This window comes from Phyllostomus hastatus, unplaced genomic scaffold (assembly GCF_019186645.2).
Source record: "Phyllostomus hastatus isolate PE091 unplaced genomic scaffold, TTU_PhHast_1.1 phas_contig_86, whole genome shotgun sequence".
Taxonomy (NCBI): domain Eukaryota; kingdom Metazoa; phylum Chordata; class Mammalia; order Chiroptera; family Phyllostomidae; genus Phyllostomus; species Phyllostomus hastatus.
The window spans coordinates 51587385-51607397 of NW_025333977.1; the positions used below are offsets into that span (position 1 = coordinate 51587385).

The window sequence follows — 20013 nt, forward strand, 5'->3', positions numbered from 1 at the left end:
ATTTAGATACTTGGTTTTTGTAGTATAAAGGAATTTTAGCATTTATTTTTGAACATATTATGGTAGAAAAATTTTATGTAACAAATAATTACAAGACACAAGAACAGATACAAGGTATTTCAGGTACTACCTGTGTATAATGCACATGCTTATTTTTCTCTCAATAATTTGGACAAAAAGGTACTCATTATACATGACAAAGTACGGTAGCACATAGGATACATAGAAAAACAAAGCATTTTTTTCTATTTCCTTTTCCAATCCATAAGTAAAAAGTGTCTTGTGTAATTTCCCAAATTCCACAGCAGCTACAACACTACAGAGAATTTGGTAACTTGGACTTCTAAACATAGCAGCACAGAATTAGGGAAAGCAAGGGTCATTCTGTATTGATTTAACACTTTCTTATTTTCCCACTCACTGTAGCTTGCCCTGAAGTAAAATGTTGTATATTTGTTTTTCTAGTTTGGAGTCTATAATTAGAAAAAGAGCAAAGGCTGGTCTATGAGAAATGCCATTATATGCGTGTGTGCATATGTGACATACAGCAGCTTTTCCTACTTTCATGTTTTTTTTAATTTAATCTAGGTTAGCTCTGTCTAGGAAAAAAACAGCAATTCAAAGATGAAAGCTATTTTTATAAAACAAATATACACCTATTTGATAGTACAGACAGTATGTCTGCCTATTTCTCCCCAAATAGATCTTTTATTTTAACAAGTATCTACTGCATCTTCACAAAATTTAATGTGTGCAGGTGAATTTTTATCTAGATGCTTTGTATTGGCCAGGTGATCAAGAGTCGAGCTTCAAAAACAGGCAATTTCCACTTCTTTAAACAACTCAGCCAGCCCTGAGTTACTTTTGATGCCTGGCCAGGGGCGCAAGGATGACAGCTGAGTCAACTTCCAAACTTGGGCCCTTTTCCTTTTTCCTTTTATGCAAGCTAACTCCTTTTATAATAATTTATTCTAATTCCTCAAGATCTCCATCTTTGAAGAGTATGGCATGATTTGTTACTTTGAACACAACTTCAAAAATGACATCTGCAGCTTGATAAATAAGACATTAGTACACACTTGAGTACGTGTGTGTATGTGTTGTAGTGGACTTCTACTGCTCATTGAATAAGACAAAGTAAATTTCATAGTTCAAGAAAAAGGTTAGAAGGAATTATCTTGTCTGGAAGATTTTGAAAGGAGATACTATACCATTAGAATTTGACTATAACTTTGTTAAATCTTAATTTTACATAGTACTTACTAAGCAACAGCAAACTGTTAAAACTGACTTTTGCTAAGTTCTACATTGCCTTTTAAATGTCCTTAAAGTTAAACTTTGTTTACACCAAAGAATAGCTTTCCTGTAGCCTTCATAAATTGAGACCAGTCTTTCTCTCATCCTCCCCATACCGTACAGCCAGAAGTTGTTCTTGCTCTCCAGGACCTCTTCCAGTTTGTTCATTTACTTCCATCTTGCAAATCATACTGTTCCTTTGAAATGCAAAGCACTTTGGAACTACTAGCTCTGCTCTTTTCGTATTGTTGACATCAACAAATCTCCTGATCACTCTTGTCATTTATTTTCGTTTTTAGATCCTTGCTCAACATCTTCTTTAGCCAAGTGCTTTTGTTATCTTCAGTGACTTTAGTATCCACATGGAAGGACCATCAGAATGCCCCATTTTCTCTGTTTCTTGACATCCTTATCTTCACTGATTTTTTTCTGTTTTCCGTTTCAGTCACCCCTCTCATAGTCAAATCTAAGACATTTTCTATACCAGTAAATGCACCACCAAAACCTTGATGACAAATATCCCACCTTCTGGACATCAGTCCTTTTCTAACTCATTTGCTCAGGTATCCTCATTAGTGCAGTTTTCGTCTTCACTGGCACTCACCCTAGGCCACAGCTGTTGTTCTTCCCTCACAATCCATAAGTACTTTCCTGTCTTCAAACTCCACATTTCAGATTTCAGATGCCATGTTTATCTTTAGCAAATATCTAGCCTTTCACGTATTCTGAATTCCAATTAATAGGCCAATTTATTTGTTTCTATTCCTTTACACATATTACATATTGATGTTTCTTTGGGCTCCATTGTAATTACTCTTCTCTCTCTACACACATTTTCTCCATGTTCCAAATACCATTTCTGTGCTAAAGAGCTAGTGATTTTCAGTGTTAGGGTCTAGCCTAGAACTTTCTTCTGAGAATCCATGCTTAACAGCACATAGATACTTCAGAGAAAACATGTTCTAGTATGGCACCACCAAACCACTCAGTTAATAAAAGCCAGATGATGAGTCATTTCTGTGTCCTCTCTCTCTGTTTTCACAATATTTACTCCAAATGTCTAGTCTAGCAAGATCCAGATCTTTTCTTACCAACTCTATTATCCTATCCCCCCCCCCAGTCTACCTAATTTCATCCTTAACTTCCTGTACTCTGTTAGCTACATAGAAGCCACAGTGATCCATTAAAATGTCTATTAGTTCATATCTCTCCCCACTTTTCCAGTGAACCTGGCCTAAGGCCCACATTGTTTGCCATTATCAGTAAAGCCCTGCATAATTTCCTACCTTCTCTTTCAGTCTCTGCTCAGGTTGTTCTCCTCGCTTCACTCAAACCAGATTCAATGCTTTCAATTCCTTCTACATGCTAAGACTGTCCACATACCAGGGCCTTTGAATATTCTAGTTTCTCTTGCTAAATGACTTCCCCACTGTATGCAAACATAGCTCCTGTCTAAGCTTAAAGCTCAGGTTTAAGCTTAAATAATGTCACCAGAAAGTCTGGTTAAAATCAATTCTATTTATCTGATGTTCCCGTAATACCCATGTTGTGTATTCAGGTCCTTGTTTGATTTTGCATGTGAATGCATTTTATAATGATTTCATCTCTTGGTTTAATTGGGTTTCTGCTTCTGACTTCTTTTCTAGAGTTTAATCCCTAAGAATGACCTGGCTTTCTTGTTCACTACTGTAGCTTAGTAATTAGTATAATATCTTAAAATATGTGTTAAGCAAGTTAATAAAACTTAAGACTACTATATCCAGTGGAGTTCACCATCTATTCTCTTCCTGTTGTTTCCAAGGCTTAAAGGCTCCTTGCTTTACTTTAACAAAAGAGATGTGGGTCAGGGAATCTGGTCCAGAAATAACTTATCTTTAAGTCCACTTGAGAGGCTATCAGGATACACAGGAATGGCTTTATGCCGCCTTAGTAATGCCACATTGTTAAGGAGGATCACTCTTCCTCTCTGGAAAGGCTTTAGGCCCTTATGGCTCCATTGGGATCTCAAACATTAGAGTGATTACTGCCAAACTTCTTGTTTTAGGTTTCTTAGTAATATCCATTTAAAGTTATAGTGTAGATGACTAGTCATTATTTTATATTGTGTTTCACCAAATAGTCAAATATAGTCACCAAATATAGAGCTTTCTTTCATTAAGAATATAAAAACTTTAGATTTATATGAAATCAAGTTATGTGTAATTTTAAGGTAAGTATCATGCTATTCATAACTTAATACAATGCATATTCCAAGGCCTCATCGCTAGAGGTTCTGATTCAGCATGTCTACAGTGACACCTATAACAGTACATTTTACCAGGCATCCTGGATTATTCTGAAGCAGAGTATTTATGGGTCAACTTTAGGACAGACTACATGTTGTGTTACATTTCAAGAGGTCTAGTGTTTCATAATACCAATTGACAAGTGATTTAACAGTATATCTTAAACTAATGACAAAATAGAATTTTAATGCTTTGTACCTTATAGGAACTCCAAGGATTTTTTAATTTGCCACATAAGTAGAGAGTAAATTTTAAAAAGATGAATTAATTTGTCAAACAAACAGGGTCAGCATCCAAGTGTCCCCTCATTGCCCATTGCCTGTGCCTGTCATTCAAAAGCATGGTGGCCTATAGTAATACTTTCAGCCTCTGAGTTTGAGCCTGTTGAAAAATAAATAAAATAGAACCACAGCATGGAAACATGGAACAGATGAAAAGTGACCAGAGGGGAGGGGAGAGGGGAATAATGGTGGAAAGAAGGGGAAGGGACTAGTCAAGGGACAAGTATGAATGACCCATGGACATGGACAACACTGTGGGGATTAGTGTGGGGGTGGTGGGATGGTCAAAGGAGGGCAAAAGGGGAAAACTTAGGACAACTGTTATAGAATAATAATAAAAATGATTTAAAAAGAAAATAAATATAAATGTATTCATGCATTATATCTATATGTATATTTTATATCTGTTGTAATATTAATTTGGATATTACAGGGCTTTGTCTATCACTGTTGCATGCCAAGTATAGTTTGGACTTAGGTCTTACCTATGAGAATTTTACTAATGTGACAAAGACCCCTTTTAAAAATGACTACATGGTACCTAGTCCAAAGACAATGTGAAAGTGAGGCTCCAAAATATATCTTAATCTAAGTTATTAGTGAATATAAGTCATGTGATGCCTTCTAATGAAAATTTCCCATTGAAAAAATCAATGTTAATAACTGGAACTCGAGAGCTATAATGGGCTCTGCTATGTTTTTCTGGCTTACATTGTGTTCCTATAATATGCTGAGAAGAGGAATTGATACCCTGTGAGCCATAGTCACTTCCTGATCCCATTTGATCCTTCAGTCTCCAGTTTTAAAAGGGTGATCAGAGAGGTTGCTGCATAATGGAGATGAGCAAAAGGAGCCTTGACCTGGAGGCTCCTTGGCACAGACCAATTCTCACTGGAGAAGCACTTCAATAAAGAAGTCCAGTGCCAAGAGGAAGGTCTTGCTAGGATAATTTTTCCCAAAAATAATTTTCTATAAAGAAGCTGCTTTCAAAACTTATACTAGAAGCTGACTAGAGCTGCAAGGGGGTAGCAAGTCTGAAGGCACTACTTATCTGGACACAGAAGTAGATTTTATTTAAGAACCAACTTTATACACAAATACAACTTAGTGGGTTGCTTGGGTCTGGTGGCTGGAGAGGAAGAAAATATCTGCCCTGGCTGGCATAGCTCAGTGGATTGAGTGCAGGCTGAGAACCAAAGTGTCGCAGGTTCGATTCCCAGTCAGGGTACATGCCTGGGTTGCAGGCCATGACCCCCAGCAACCGCACATTGATGCTTCTCTCTCTCTCTCTTTCTCCCTCCATTCCCTCTCTAAAAATAAATAAATACAATCTTTTAAAAAAAAGAAAATATCTAGGAGATCCTCCTGAGAAGTGCGACTATTGGGAGAGAGCAGAGCTCTTTTGAAGTTGGCTGCAGATACAAAGCAGCAATGGTCTGTAGAAGAAGTGGCTCTGATACCTGGGGCATTACACTTGCATTGATGGTAGGTTTTCTACAGCCAGGACTGTTAATGTTAGTGGCACCTCTAGATGTGAGGCGTTCCTGAGACCAGGTGCTATCATTCTGGGCTCCCCCTGACAGAAGAAGATCCTATAGAGAGAGAGACTGTGGAGATAAAATATTTCATGACACCACCTCCTAGTGCTGTTTGCTCTAAATCCTTGCACAGCCCAACTAATTTGGCTACTATGTATGACAAGATATAATACATGATGCATTCTTAAGGTCTATTTTCTTTGGTGCCCTTCAAATGAAAGGAACAGATGAACACTATTGAGTCAAGGTGAGTTTATGTAGTTAATATCAATCTGAAGTCCTAAATCTGTTCTGCTCACTAAATATCAAATCTGTTGTATGGACAGGAAAGTGCAGTGGATTCAACTGTCCATGTTTTAGGACTTATCCCCATCTTTAAAGAGTAACTGGTAAAATTGAAAGTACATAAAATAAAGTAGATATTTTTCATTTCCTTTTTTGCTCATATGCATGAAAAAAGTTTTAAAAACAGATTTATACAAGCCCATGGCATGTGATTATGGTAAATGTTTCTTAATTTTCTGGTTAATCTATCTTTCTCCTTCATAGTTATTTATCTTCCATATTTTTTAAAAAAATTAATTGATTTTACCATATCTGAGTATTATTATTGATTAATAAAGAAGTTTTATAGAAAGTTATTTTTTAATGGCAGACACAGCATATAGATAATTTGTGCTAGAAACTTGCCATTTTCAAAATATTAGTTTTCTATAAACATCAAGTTGGAGAGAAAGATTACATTTTCATTTGATTATAATACCATTTGAAAGACATCTGTTCTGTAAAATTTTAATAAAATGTATATTGGAACTGGTGTTTCATATGCCAATCTTTTCCTGAAGAATATTTTAAGATCTTTAAAGTTTTTAAGATTTTTAAATTTTAAGATTTTTAAAACACTGCCTTGATTCTCTATAGAATAATAAAAAGAGCATTTAAAACTAGTACATTGTATAGATTCACAGAAGTTAAGAAAACACTAAATAAAAATATTCAAAAATAATCTATTGAAGGATGTTTAAAATGCAAATTTTGACATTGTTGGTACCACATAAAAACAGTTACACAGTGATTAGAAGGGGACAAAGATACCTGAATCAGTGGTCGAAAAGTGTTTGTGCATATATATACACACATACACAAACCTACACAAATGCATCCACCAAGGTGGGTCTTTGACAACAATTTCCTAACCTACTGCCTCTGATCCCTAAACAAATCAGTCATCAATATCATTCTTTTGTAATACCACTCATTCTTCAATGTAGATTTACTAGTAATGATGAAATGTGTTGAAAGGGGTTGGAATTTTCCCTGGACAACCCAAGTTATTTTGGAAAGGTTTCATGTTTTTAGGCATTAACTGTGATAATTCACATGGCATATATTTTAAAGATTTTCAATTTGAAGGTATTTATTTGGGAGAAATACATGAGGGAATATGCTAGCTAATTCCTTCTTGGCAACATCCTTTGTGGAATGACTACTGGTCTGTAGTAGGAAAATGCAGCACTAGTTCCTGCTAGTGTGAACCTTTTCAGAGCATAGCTCTGAAGTCTTCCTGTGTTAGCTCAAGTCACAAAAAGGGTACCAACTCATCACATGACTTGGGAGTTGTGTGGCTCTTCTCTGCACAGTTCTGTTTTCTCAGCTGTGAAAGGGTGTTTTTGAAAGTGCTTAGTTGATAGGATTTCTGTGAAAACTAAATGAGACAAAAGATATAAGGCATTTAGCATAATAAAATTACCTTGCATATAATAAATTTTCAAGAGTCCCTGACTGGTGTGACTCAGTAGGTTGGGCATGGTGCTGAAACTGAAAGGTCACCAGTGTGATTCTTGATCAGGCCACATGCCTGGGTTGCAGGCCAGGTCCCCAAATGGGGACCTGTAAGAGGCAAGTAATTGAGGTTTCTTCTCTAATATCAATGTTTCTCTCCCTCCTTTCCCTCTCTCTAAAAATATAAATAAATAAAATCTTTAAAAACAGAAGTTGTTTTTAGTACCAAGACCATCATCATCATTTTGTTGTTATAGTTTGAAAATATCATTGTAACCTTCTTGGTTGTTTGTACATTTGAAATGAGGATAGGTTAGGTGATCCTTAAATTTCCTTTAACTTTGGATACCATGAGTTTGAAATGACATAATGTAAAGTGAGTAATTAAATCCTCCTCTCTCTCTCTCTTTAAAATTTTATTTATTTTTAGGCAGAGAGGAAGGATGGGAGAAAGAGAGGGAGAAAAACATCAATGTGTGGTTGTGTCTCATGTGCCTCCTACTGGGGACCTGGCCCACAACCCAAGCACGTGCCTTGACTGGGAATCAGACCAGCGACCCTTTGGTTTGCAGGCCAGCACTCAATCCACTCAGTTACACCAGCCAGGGCAAGTCTTCCTCTCCCTTGACATAGAAGAAAAGGAGGAGAAATTCTGGGTGCCAACATTTCCTTCCAAGTTTATTAGAATTGTGATTATGTACTATTTTGAATACAGGGTTTATTCTGGAAATCATTAAATTTTCTTTTCCTAGCTCCATAATTTGTCAATTGTGGAGAACTTGGAATTTGGGGTACTCTCTGATTGAAGATTTTTCTTGATAATGATTTAAACTGTAGTCTTGCAATTTCTTGACTTAGGCCATGGCATTTATCACTTTTATGCAATACTATGTAGTATTACATATTTATGCACATATAAAAATGTACAGTTTTAACTATTTTACATGTAAAACTATAGTATTATAATAGTAATCATATCATTCTGCAACTTGATACTTTTTAGCTTTATTTTTATTATTAACACTATTACAGATGTCCCCATCCCCCATTCCCCCACCCCTCCTGCCTTTGTGCACCTCCACCTAGCCCTCACCCTCCTTCCTTCTGGTTATTACCACACTGTTGTTTGTGTCTATGGGTGATGCATCTATATTCTTTGGCTAATCTGTTTACAATCTTTCATCCAGTCCTCCTTCCCCCCTCCCCTTGGACAGCTGTCAGTCTGTTCCATATATCCACACCTCTGTTTCTGTATTGTTTGTCCATTTATTTTCTTTACACGATTCTATATATATGTGAGAATATATGGTATTTGTCTTTCTATGACTGGCTTCTTTCACTTAGCATAATAATCTCCAGGTCTATTCATGCCGTTGTGAAAGTCAAGATTTCTTTCTTTTTACTGCTGCATAACATTTAACTGTGTAAATGTAGCACAGATTTCTTATCCACTTGTCTACTGATGGTCACTTGGGCTGTTTCCAGATTTGTCTGCTGGAAACAATGCTGCTATGAACATAGGAGCACATATATTCTTTCATATTGGTGTTCTGGGATTCTTAGGATATACTCCAAGAAGTAGAATCACTGGCTAAAAGGCAGATTCATTTTTAATTTTTTGAGGATACTCCATACTGTTTTCCACAGTGGCTGCACCAGTCTGCATTCCCAGCAGCAGTGCACAAAGGTTCCCCTTTCTCCACATCCACAACAGCACTTGTTTGTTGATGTATATTTTTGTAAATTCATTTGTTTTATTTTGCTTCATTTTGTTTCCAGTATTTATGGATTGGCTTATTTTTTGTATAGTCTTTTCATTTAAAAAATTTTAATTGTTGTTCAATTACAGTTTTCCCCATTATCCCCCTATAACTCTTTCCCCACCCCATCCACCCCCACCTCCCACGTTCAATCCTACCCCCCATTGTCTTTGTTCATGGGTCCTTTATACAAGTTCCTTGATGACCCTTCCCCTTGTTTTTCCCAATATCCCCCTCCCCCTGTTTGTTGATTTATTGATGAAAGCCATCTGGCAGGTGTGAGGTATCTCATTATGGTTTTAATTTGCATTTGTCTGATAATTAGTGACATTGAGCATCTTTTCATATGTCTACTGGCCACCTGAATTCCTCTTTGGAGAAGTATCAATTCAGGTACTTTGCCCATTTTTGTAAATTGGCTTATTTACCTTCCTAGTGTTGAATTACGTAAGTTCTTTATATATCTTGGAAATTAACTCCTTATCAGATATATCATTGGCAAATATGTTATCCCATATGGTGGGTTCCTTTTTTGTTTTGTTGATGGTCTCCTTTCCTGTGCAGAAGCTTTTTAGTTTGATATAGTCCCATTTACGACTGCACAGTATTCCATTGTGTCAATATACCACAGCTTTTTTATTCACTGGTCTACTGATGGGCACTTGGGCTGTTTCCAGATCTTGGCTATTGTAAACATTTTTATTTTTGACATTTATTCATGTTGGTACATGTGGTTTAATTCATCTTTACTACAGTATATCATTCAATTGTATTCATAGATAACATTGATTTGGTGGACATTTATGCATTTTAATTTTTTATTATTAAAACTGTAACAAAAAATGCTCTGGCCAGTGTGGCTCACTTCATTGGAGCATCATCCCATAAACCAAAAGGTTGTGGGCTTAGTCCCTGGTTGGAGGATAGACAAGGAGGCCTGGCCAAGATATAAACAAACCAACCAAAAACAAAACAAAACAAAACACCTAAAACCAGTGTCAAATGAACTTTCAGGTATGTTTATCATATGAGAGTTCATATTTTATTATGATAATATATATGAGAGTTTCTATGGTTTATTACATATATCTGGAATTAGAATTGTGAATGCTTAATGATTTCTAAGATTAATTTTGAGTACATGATTAATTTTTTATTCAGTTAAAATTACTAATATAATTAAAATACAATTTAACTCAAAACTAGAGAATAATTTTTGAGATACTTATACTATTTTTTGTATGTGTGAACAGAAATAGCATAGTGTTTTTAATGCATCAATACGCCTAAATAACAAGTTAAAAATAGTGTCCACATAAAATTTTTTACATGACTGATCTCCAATAGGTATTTTGGTAATGTGTTTTAAGTGTTTGTAAGCTTAATGGCATAATTTGGAAACTGATGCTGAAAAATATTATTCAGATGAATGTTTAGAACACGAGCTTAAAGATGAATGAGATTTCATATTAGTCATCATTGTGAGAATTCCAAAGAGAGGGACAAATCAGATATATTTTCTTGTAATCAGGGTAACTTGTGAATACACAATGTTATTAGATATGATTTTTGAGTGCTAATAAATGTAAGATTGTAATTCATTATACTTTTCATGCAGAGTTTAAAATGCAATGGCCAGAAGACAAGGAAGTGCCTGTGGAAACGTGTGGACATGGACTCCAGGGCTGTTGATGATTGTGATCCTTTGGAGTCAGCAGGGGAGTGGACAAGGTCAAGGTAGGTGTATGCATGTTTTAGTGTTCTAAGGGCTGAACTGTGTCACTTTATTCTGAATTTCAGTGGACCTTTGTTTTAAGTGATTTTAAGTGATTTGTGGTAATCCTTCCTCAAGTTTGTTTTTAAAGTGTCTATGATGCTTTTGAATTGCTTAGATTGAGCTAGAATTAGGTTTGAGTTGGTATATCAAATTTGAAACCACCAGTTCAAAACTGGCTCTACTTTGTTGTAGTAGATGCTATGTGTGTGTGTGTATAACCTATTAAAGAACAAGAACATATTAATTGATGGTTTCATATTTTTGAGAAAAGCTTCTGTATCTACATTTTTTTCTTTAGTGATTCTATATTTTAAAGTTTTAAATTTTAAGAACATATTCCTCATAGACGTGATCTTCTTTAGAAATTAAGTGAAAAATTTAATGTTCCACATTGCCCTGCCAAGTCTATTTGGAGGAAATTAATGATAGAATAGAACTGCAAGGTTGTGGTGTCCTGGAATGTCCTTTGCAGTGTGGAAAGGGACCATAGATTTTGTAATAAGGTTTTTCGATATACTGATTTGATGAATAGCTGTATGAAGTGGTCTGTGCCAAAGCTAATGTCTATGAAATGTGTTTTGTGATAAGCAATGCTTTTCTTTTTTTGGAGGCATGTTGCTTTCTAATATACAAAATGCAATTTAATGTTCTGTATTATAAAAAACAAGAACTCATGTTTTTTTTTTTTTTTGGAAGAGGATATCTTTTGAAATTGTTTCTGCATTTTGAAAGACTCAGAATCTGTGAGCAGGAAAGGTATAAGGGCAGGTATATTGCTCTAGATAAAGTTGAAAGCATATGGTGGTGTTATATAATTGTGATACTTTTGAGCTTTTGCTAGTCTGTTGGTTTCCAAAATATTCAATAAATATTGTGCATATTCAAGTAAGTTTAATAACACCTTTCAAAAGATTGTTCAAAAAGAAAATTGTTTGCTTACCATATGTAATTTCATTCAATGACTTTCTGAAATGAAACATGAAGATGTTTTCCAAAAGTAAAAATGCATGTGCGTGTTTGTGTGTGAATAGGCATATATACATATATGTAGATAATCAGTTTTAATAATAAACCAGGCTTTGATTTTTAAAGTTTTTCTTTCATATCATTAAGAATTAATGACATGACATTAATTTACATTAATATGTAGTTGAATTCTTATTTTACACTTATTTTTGATAAAAATAATGTAAGAAAATCATATTTAATACACGTATTTTTTTCACCTAAGGTCTAAAACAAGAATCTGTAGGCAGCAGCTACTCCACATTTCTGTTGGCTGAGAGAGTTGTTTATTCTTCTGGCAATGTGTCGGATCACTAAAATGCAGCAGGACAACTGTTTCTGCAGCAGTGATCCAACAGTACACTTAGTATTACATGAGGTTGCCAAAACCCCTCCATGGCCATCATTTCCAGGGACTGTGGTTTGTTCTCAATGGGTAACAGTTTAGTATATTTGAAGGAAAATAGGTCCCATATATCTTATTTGATGAAAACCTGTGTTCTTTCCTCAATATTGATTGCTTGGATATTCTTCCCTTTGACAACAACCATCATTTGTAAAGAATTAATTCCAAGCTTAGCTGTAGTTAAAACATCTAATGATAAATGCAAATTTAGTTATTTAGTTTCCTTTTAAAAGAATAAATTAAAATAGCGATGATTTAAAGGACAAAACAATTTAATAGAAAAATAATGAACTGCTTTAATGTTATGGTTAAGAGAATTTTGCTTCCTGTATGAGAGCTAGAATGAATAAAGCAGATTTCTGAGGCACAATAAGCAGATCTGATAATTTCAAATAGAGTGTAAGCTACCCATTATCGTTTAGTTCAATAAGGCTCATTAAACATCGATTTTATTGTTTCACTTCTAGATATGCAATAAAGCACAATTTGAAAATAAATGCATTAAAATTAAACCTTTACATTAGTGGATATTTCTTAAAATAAAAATCTCATAGTACTTTACTAGTGATAACAAAATAATACATTAAAATCTCTGAATGTTTTCTTTATATTAAGTTTAGCGCTTTGCCTTAAACTTTGATTATTGGGGCCTCCAGCACTCGGAGTTGTGACTAAGTATCAATAAAATGTGATTGTGTAGCAGTGTGCTTGCAAAAAATAATCGACTTGTTTTCACATTAATTTAAATTTCTTAGGGATGATAGCAAAGCTGAACTGTATTTTCTATACAAGTGCTCCATATTTGTTAGTAGATTATATTCTGATTATTTATAAATCATTGGGAGATCTGGTTGTTCTTTTCCATGAAAACCATGTTAGATAGAAATGGTCATTAAGTTGTGAGGACAAGAGACAAAAGTCTACCTGTAGAATGTACATGAAGAGTCATAGTCAGTATTAATTCAACTGTGCACAACCACCATTTATAAAAACACTGTTACAGGAAATTCATTCTGAATTCTGACTAAGAATGTTAACTGAGAATTTCTTTAGGGACATCAGAGTCGTATAAGAAGATAACAATGAACAGTGGGCTGGAATTAGGTAGATAGATGTCTCTTGTCAATTTTTTATGTCTGTCAAGAAAAGTATTGGCTTGAGGACATCCATTTCCCTGACATCTCACTTATGCAATATTAGATATTAATCCTTAGAGTAGCATTTCCTGTCTTGGCCTCTGCCCATTTCTATGCTGCTTAGGTGGTTTGCCCATTAACAACTGTTTAATAAATGAAAGCAAAGCCAATGCTTATGATGAAGTGGAATACACATGATTTTTAATAAGAAAATGTGCCTACTATGCAAATAAAATGAGTAACATGAATGTTCTTTATCTTTAAAGGAACTATCACAAGATAGATGTATAGATAGAAATACATACATTTCCAAACAGTGAATTAGACATTAACTTTGAGAATAACCTAGATGACAGTGAACTAACATCTAAAATGTGGAATTTGCATCACAAACATGGGAATGTTGGCCAGGCTGAGGGGTTCAAAAAGGCCCTGGAGAGCCGAGTGGGTTTAGAGGGTATGAGAGAGTACAGGTGGCAGTTACTGTGTTCAGAACTGAGAAATTGTTCCCAAATGCAGCAATTCCATTTCTTTCTTTTCCCAACACTATGTTCAGGTAATATTATGAGATTTGTGTTAAGATAAAGATTTAATTTATATAAAACTTAAAGGAAAAATCAGTCACTGAGATGCATGAATGTAAAGTCAGTATGAATATGAGAAAGTTTGGGATTAAGGTGGATGATTTCTAAAAATAAAGATGCTGATTTTTTCCTTTAAAAAGCAAACAAATCATTCAAAATATTCTTTGAGAATTCTTAAAAATATATTTCTATCTTTATGGCTTTAATAAAGGAGTGCTCTTTTTTCTGGTATGTAATAAAGGTGTTGTTTTCTGGTATGTAATGAGAGTAACAAGAAAAATGGAATGAATATGTCAATGTCAGTCTGTTTCCAAAAACAAAATTGTCAAAGTTTTCACATTAGCACTAGTTTATTGATTTTTATAACTAATTTATATCTCAAATATAGTAATATATTAATATATTATCATGAACATATAGAGAATTCTAACTGATTTGGTTTCCATACTTTACATGATGAAATTCCAAATGACAACCCTGATGTTAGTTGTAAGAAAATACAAAATTTTGAAGAAGTGAGTGGAGATCACTTATGTAGCAAACTTATACTTTATGGGCAAATCAGTGTAATTTTTATTCTTTTTCATGACCAGATTTTGGGTTAGATATTAAACATTCAAAAAATAAAATCTGATAATATTCAGCAATTACAATGTTCAGTCCATGATCTTCATTGTGAAATTATATTTAAGTTAAGGGGACACATTTTGGAAAAGTATATTATTTGTCCTATTGTGCAAGTCCTTAAACTATATGTCTTGGAATCATTGTATTTAATTATACTACACCAATCAGCTGTGTTTCACATTTAATTGTCACACATCCGTTTTTTTCTCTGGAGAATTCTGGGAAAAGCTAATCAAGGTTGCATGTTTGGAGACAGTGACAGGGAAATCTCCTGATTTCTTTCTCTTTCTCTCTTGAAATTTTTTCCCGGTGTGTGCCAAAGGTATTATTTTTATTGCTTGCCTTATTTTCTTCATTTAAGAGATTTAAGTGATTGTGTAATTCTCACAGTTAATGAAGACAGTATCTAACTTTGAATGAAAGGTTTATAGCTATAGTTTTTCAATAAGAACACCTCAGATCATGTGATGTATGAATTTTAATATCTTAGAATCTCTACTGATGGGGAAAAATCACCTCGAAGGACCTTAATATCATCTAAAGTTGATGTTTTTCAAGGTTGGTTGGGTAAATCATTTTCATCTTTAACTGAATATTATTTTAGGAGAAATGAGCTCAGCCATTTGGCAGTGAATATTTAAAAACTATTATTTGTGTATTCCAGGAGACCTGACCTTAATGAACAATAGAAATGACCCCTGAAAGTATAGTTTTAAAAGAACTGGCCTTAAAATACATCAGGATAAGTAGTGGTAAAACTGAATGCTGCTGTACGATAGAAGTCTTAACGTTTTTGGCATTCTTCATTAAATGTATAACATTTCCATTGTGATAGAAATATGTCTATCACGTGTCTGCATGTATATATGTGATATCAATATATACATATATATATATATATACATATCAGAATTATTTTGGTCTGTGGTGAAGTTAGGTTATTTATATACAGTTTTAAGTTTTGATTTAAACTTCTTAAAATATGAGTGCAAATATCTAGTACTTAAAACCCTCCTAGATACCCACCCTGACAACATTTTAAAACCTTAACAAGTTCCAACTGCTTTTTCTGACAAAAATCTCAGCATTCTTAAAGAGTGTATGTGATGTACCATTTCCATAGCTTAAAATGCTCATATTATATGGGAAACAAAGAATGTAGTGGTTTAAGAACCTTAAATGGGTTTACTTTGAAGATAATAATATTTTGAATAAAGTATCTTCAAAATTGTGTTCTTAAACTGTCTTACTGATCATCAAACTCACTGGCATAGGAAAAAGACTGGTTTTAGAATATTTCATTTTTTTAGGGGGAAATACGGTAATTAATACCTCTTTTACTGAAGTTGTACTACATCATCCAATATTTAAGTAGCATCCACAATATTTTAAAAGGTATTAAAACCATGTAATGTAATCTAGCGTGCTTTACTTCCCATTTATTTTATTTAATTTGTTCTTCAAGGTAAATCTTATTATAGAAGGTTCTCCTACCCTCTAAAAATTAAATGTATTTAGAAAAAAATATTTTAAACACCACTCCAAGTGACTTTACATTTTTTTTGTTATTGTTGAACTTTAATATTCTGTTTTCATGTATAGAGAATGTGTGGGCACTTGGTTAAGATTGAAAATTTCATTTGAAGATTATTGTTATGTTTGGAATTTATTATGGAGTTTTAATTGAAAAATAAGTAAATTTACTAGACATTATCTTCTGTGTGATATGTTAGTCTCATCTTTCTCTCTCTCCAGCCACATATATGGAGAGAAAAAAAGAAGTTAAATTTAGAATAAAGAGACCTTAACTAGCTAAAGATATAGAAAGAAGAACTGAAGTGATACAAACAGGAATAAAAGGGAGAGATGAGAGGAACAGGTATGAGAAATACATAAGCTAGGATATTATAACATATGTTAATATTAACAAATATAATGTAAAATAAAAATATTAATCTATCTATGAAATTTAAGTAGGACATTACCCCCGACCACAAACACACACAAATAGAAATACAATGGAAAACAGGCCGAGGGAGGTAGCTCCTTCTCCAAACAGCGACATACCACATGCTTCACCTTTCTTTTATCTCATGGTTCCAAGTGTCAAAATTGTGATTTAAGAACAACTTAAGGCCTTTGTGCACAAAGTGTCTAGACTTTTGAGTTGAAAGATTCAAAATAGCACCATGTGTGAGACTGGGTGTTCCAGTTTTTGGCAAAAATTACTGCTTACCCTTAACTCTTTTTGTTTCTTTGCACCTCTTCAACTTGCAGTTCTATATCTATCTCAGGCTAAAGCAATACCTGGGAATCACTTCTCTGTCACTTGTTAGGTTTCTTTTAAAAAGTTCATGAATTACACATGAAATTCAAAGTTGTCTACTTAAATTCTAAGAGACTTAAAAAAATTAACATGGCGCCTTTTAATTATAAACGCTGTACGCAGTATTCACAAGCTAAATATTGTCTTGAAGGGACAAGTGACCTATCTATCAGCAACTTTGCTTCCTTAAGTCATCACATATATTGTCTAAAAGCTCATTCTCAAAAATTAGGAAGCACTGAGATACATGTATGATATGTCAATATAACTTGTTTATCCACTGCAGCTTTGTCAAAGAATAAATAGTTTGGGGTTTTATAGTTAAAGATGTATAATATAATAGTTGGGATGCATTGTATCTTATGCTTTTTTTCTTTCTTGTGACTTTTAAACTTATTTTTTTTGAAGTAACTTCAGATGCCCATTTGTAAGATTGTCCTTTCTCTCTTTTCTCCATTTGGCTGTCTGCTTTTTGTCCCTTAACCCAGAGAGCACCTACTATGTCTTTGCCCAGATTCCACTCATTTTGATGTGTCTTATAGTTTATAAAGCTCCACACACACAACCTTATCAATGTTTCTCAGTATGCACTATGATTGTTCATTTGTCTTTTATGTCTAAGCTCCTTGATGGCTCAGACTGTATATTCATTTACTTAACAACGGTTTTAACCTTGGGCCAAGAACTGTTCTGGACACTAGTGATAGGGCAGGTAAGAACAGTGGCACAAAGACCTGCCATTGTGGAGCTTGCATTTTAATGTGGGGGGATGGATGGCAGACCATGAACTAACACACACACTCACTTTACATTATATGTATATATGCCACATATATGCATACATTACACATATGTATATATGTAAAGTATATATAGATGTAAAGTATGGCAAATTGAATGATGAACAATAATGCTGTGATGAGGGTCATGATATACTGAGAGGGTTAATTTTTTTAAATTGTAGTGACCATCATCCTTTTTAAAAATTAAAGTTATTAGAGTAGCATTGATTGATAAGATCATACAGTTTTCGAGTGCACATTTCTATGATACATGACCTGTATGTTGCACTGTGTGCCCACCATGAGAGGATAACTTGTAATTGGGTAGTCCAGAAGGACTTCACAGAGAAGGTGGAAGGTCTAAGGACGTGAGGTCCTGAAACACACAGAGTTGGGAGAAGAGCATTCCCTGCAGCTACAGCAGATGTGTGAATCACGAGAAGCACTGTGCCTGGTGTTTTTCAGGGACTGCAAAGAAACTACTGTGGCTCAAGCAAAGCACATATGATGGGGAGAGCTTGAAGATCCAACAGCAATAGGGTAGGGAGGAAGGGATGGAGATTATGGAGTTTTAATGGCTATTTTAATAATGCTGGCTTTAGTTTGGAGTGAAGTGGAAAGTTATTGGAGGATATTGAGATTTCTTTTTGGCAATTCACTTTGAGTTTTCAGTTTATCCAATGATCACCACTTAAGACTCAATAATTTTGCTTTATTACTCTTGCAGTCAACTACAAACAACTCTGTTAAAGTACTGTTAAGTTCTAATTTAAACCAATTAAAATAACGTTTTATCTTTTTTCTTTTCCATTACTGAATATCTCATTTTTAATTAATTTGAAAGCTTTTTAGAATAGTGAGCCAAAGCAAATTTAACATAATATATAACCATATTTTGCTGTGTATAATGTGCACTTTTTTGACCAAATTTTTGAGGGAAAAATAAGGATGCACATTATACATGGGTTCTGTTACATATATCTGTTCTTGCGTCTTGTAATTATTTGTTACAGAAAACTTCTTGTACCATATGTTCAAAAATAAATGCTAAAACTCCTTTATAATACAAAAAGCAAGTATTTAAATATAAATAAATAAATAATTAAATTAAAAAATTAAAACAAAAGATTTTTTTCCTGAAAATTTGGGCCAAAACGTGGGTACGCATTATACATGACAAAATACGGTAAATTATTCTTCATCAGATTTAGAAACTTAATTGAAGATACTAATTAGAAAGATCATTTTTTCTGTTGTAATATGTTGATAAAAATGCTTTTGATTTACTACCATATCAATCAATACTGTAATAAGTTGTATTTCTGGAAGCTAATTGTAGACAGTGGTAATGTGTTAATGGGTCTAAATGCATCTCTTCTAACTCCTATGGTCAGGGATGTTTGAAAGTGAAAAAACTTACTGGCTTCAAAATCTGGGAACCAGGAATAACCAGAAATGTTTTTCTTTGTTTCCTGGTATAATTGTCTTCCCAGTAGGAAGGTATTTCCTTATACTAAGCAAACAATTTTATTCTGCCTTACTTAATGGCTTATTTTTTTGCCATAAATAACATTTTTGAGGAAATATGGCTCTCACAATATACTGAAAGAAGAAATTCTGAGGACAGAAAATGATACACATTTTAAAATTGAATGGATAGCCAGAAGATAGATAAGAAGGGAGAAAAATACAGAGAGAGAAAAGAGAAATAGTGTAACAAAAATTAGTTGCCAGAGGGCAGTGGGTTTGGGGGGCTGAGTGAAAAATGTGAAAGGATTATGATTGGTACAACTTGCTAATCACAGAATAGTCACAAGGATATAAAGTATAGCATAGTGAATATAGTCAATAATATTTTAATCACATATTGTACTACGTGGATAGTTGACATATCAGAGGGGCCACTTTGTAAGTGTATGACTGTCTAGTCACTATGCTATACACCTAAAACTAATACAAAATAATAATATGTAAACTGTAATTAAAAATAAGATAAAATCAATGATTAACATATGCATAGTAGTTGACAAGGGAATCGAAGACAGTTATAGAGTGCCTGCTATATGGCAGGCACAGGAGTTACAGAGGTGAAGAAGGCAGAGACTCAAGTGGTTATAAAGTAGTCTGGAGAGAAAGAAGTACAGACACAAACATGTTACCCAATCAGTGTGTTGAAGGGCTATGAAGTGTACCAGTGTGAAGAGGATTAGATGTGACAATGTGGTTGTGTATCACTGACAAGTGGGGAGGTGCTGATTCAGCTATTGGAAAATCAGGGAGTTCTTTTTCTGAGGAGGTGATATTTCAGTTGGGATTGGAATGAAAGAAAAGAGGCAGGTACTTTTAAGATTCAGGATGTGTGAATAGAAGAAAGAGAAGCTGAAATAGAAATAAGCTTAATATATGCTTGGGAAGAAGACCAGTTTGT

At 34.1% G+C, this 20013-nt stretch overlaps 1 protein-coding gene across 1 annotated transcript in view; it reads left to right on the forward strand.

The window, feature by feature from the left end:
• ROBO2 (roundabout guidance receptor 2) overlaps positions 1-20013 on the forward strand; it is a 1629349-nt gene that overhangs the window by 17594 nt on the left and 1591742 nt on the right. Inside the window, exon 2 of the mRNA XM_045851089.1 lies at positions 10561-10679. Coding sequence (XP_045707045.1) covers positions 10574-10679 — 106 coding nt within the window. The 5' untranslated portion in view covers positions 10561-10573. The remainder of the gene's footprint in view (positions 1-10560; positions 10680-20013) is intronic.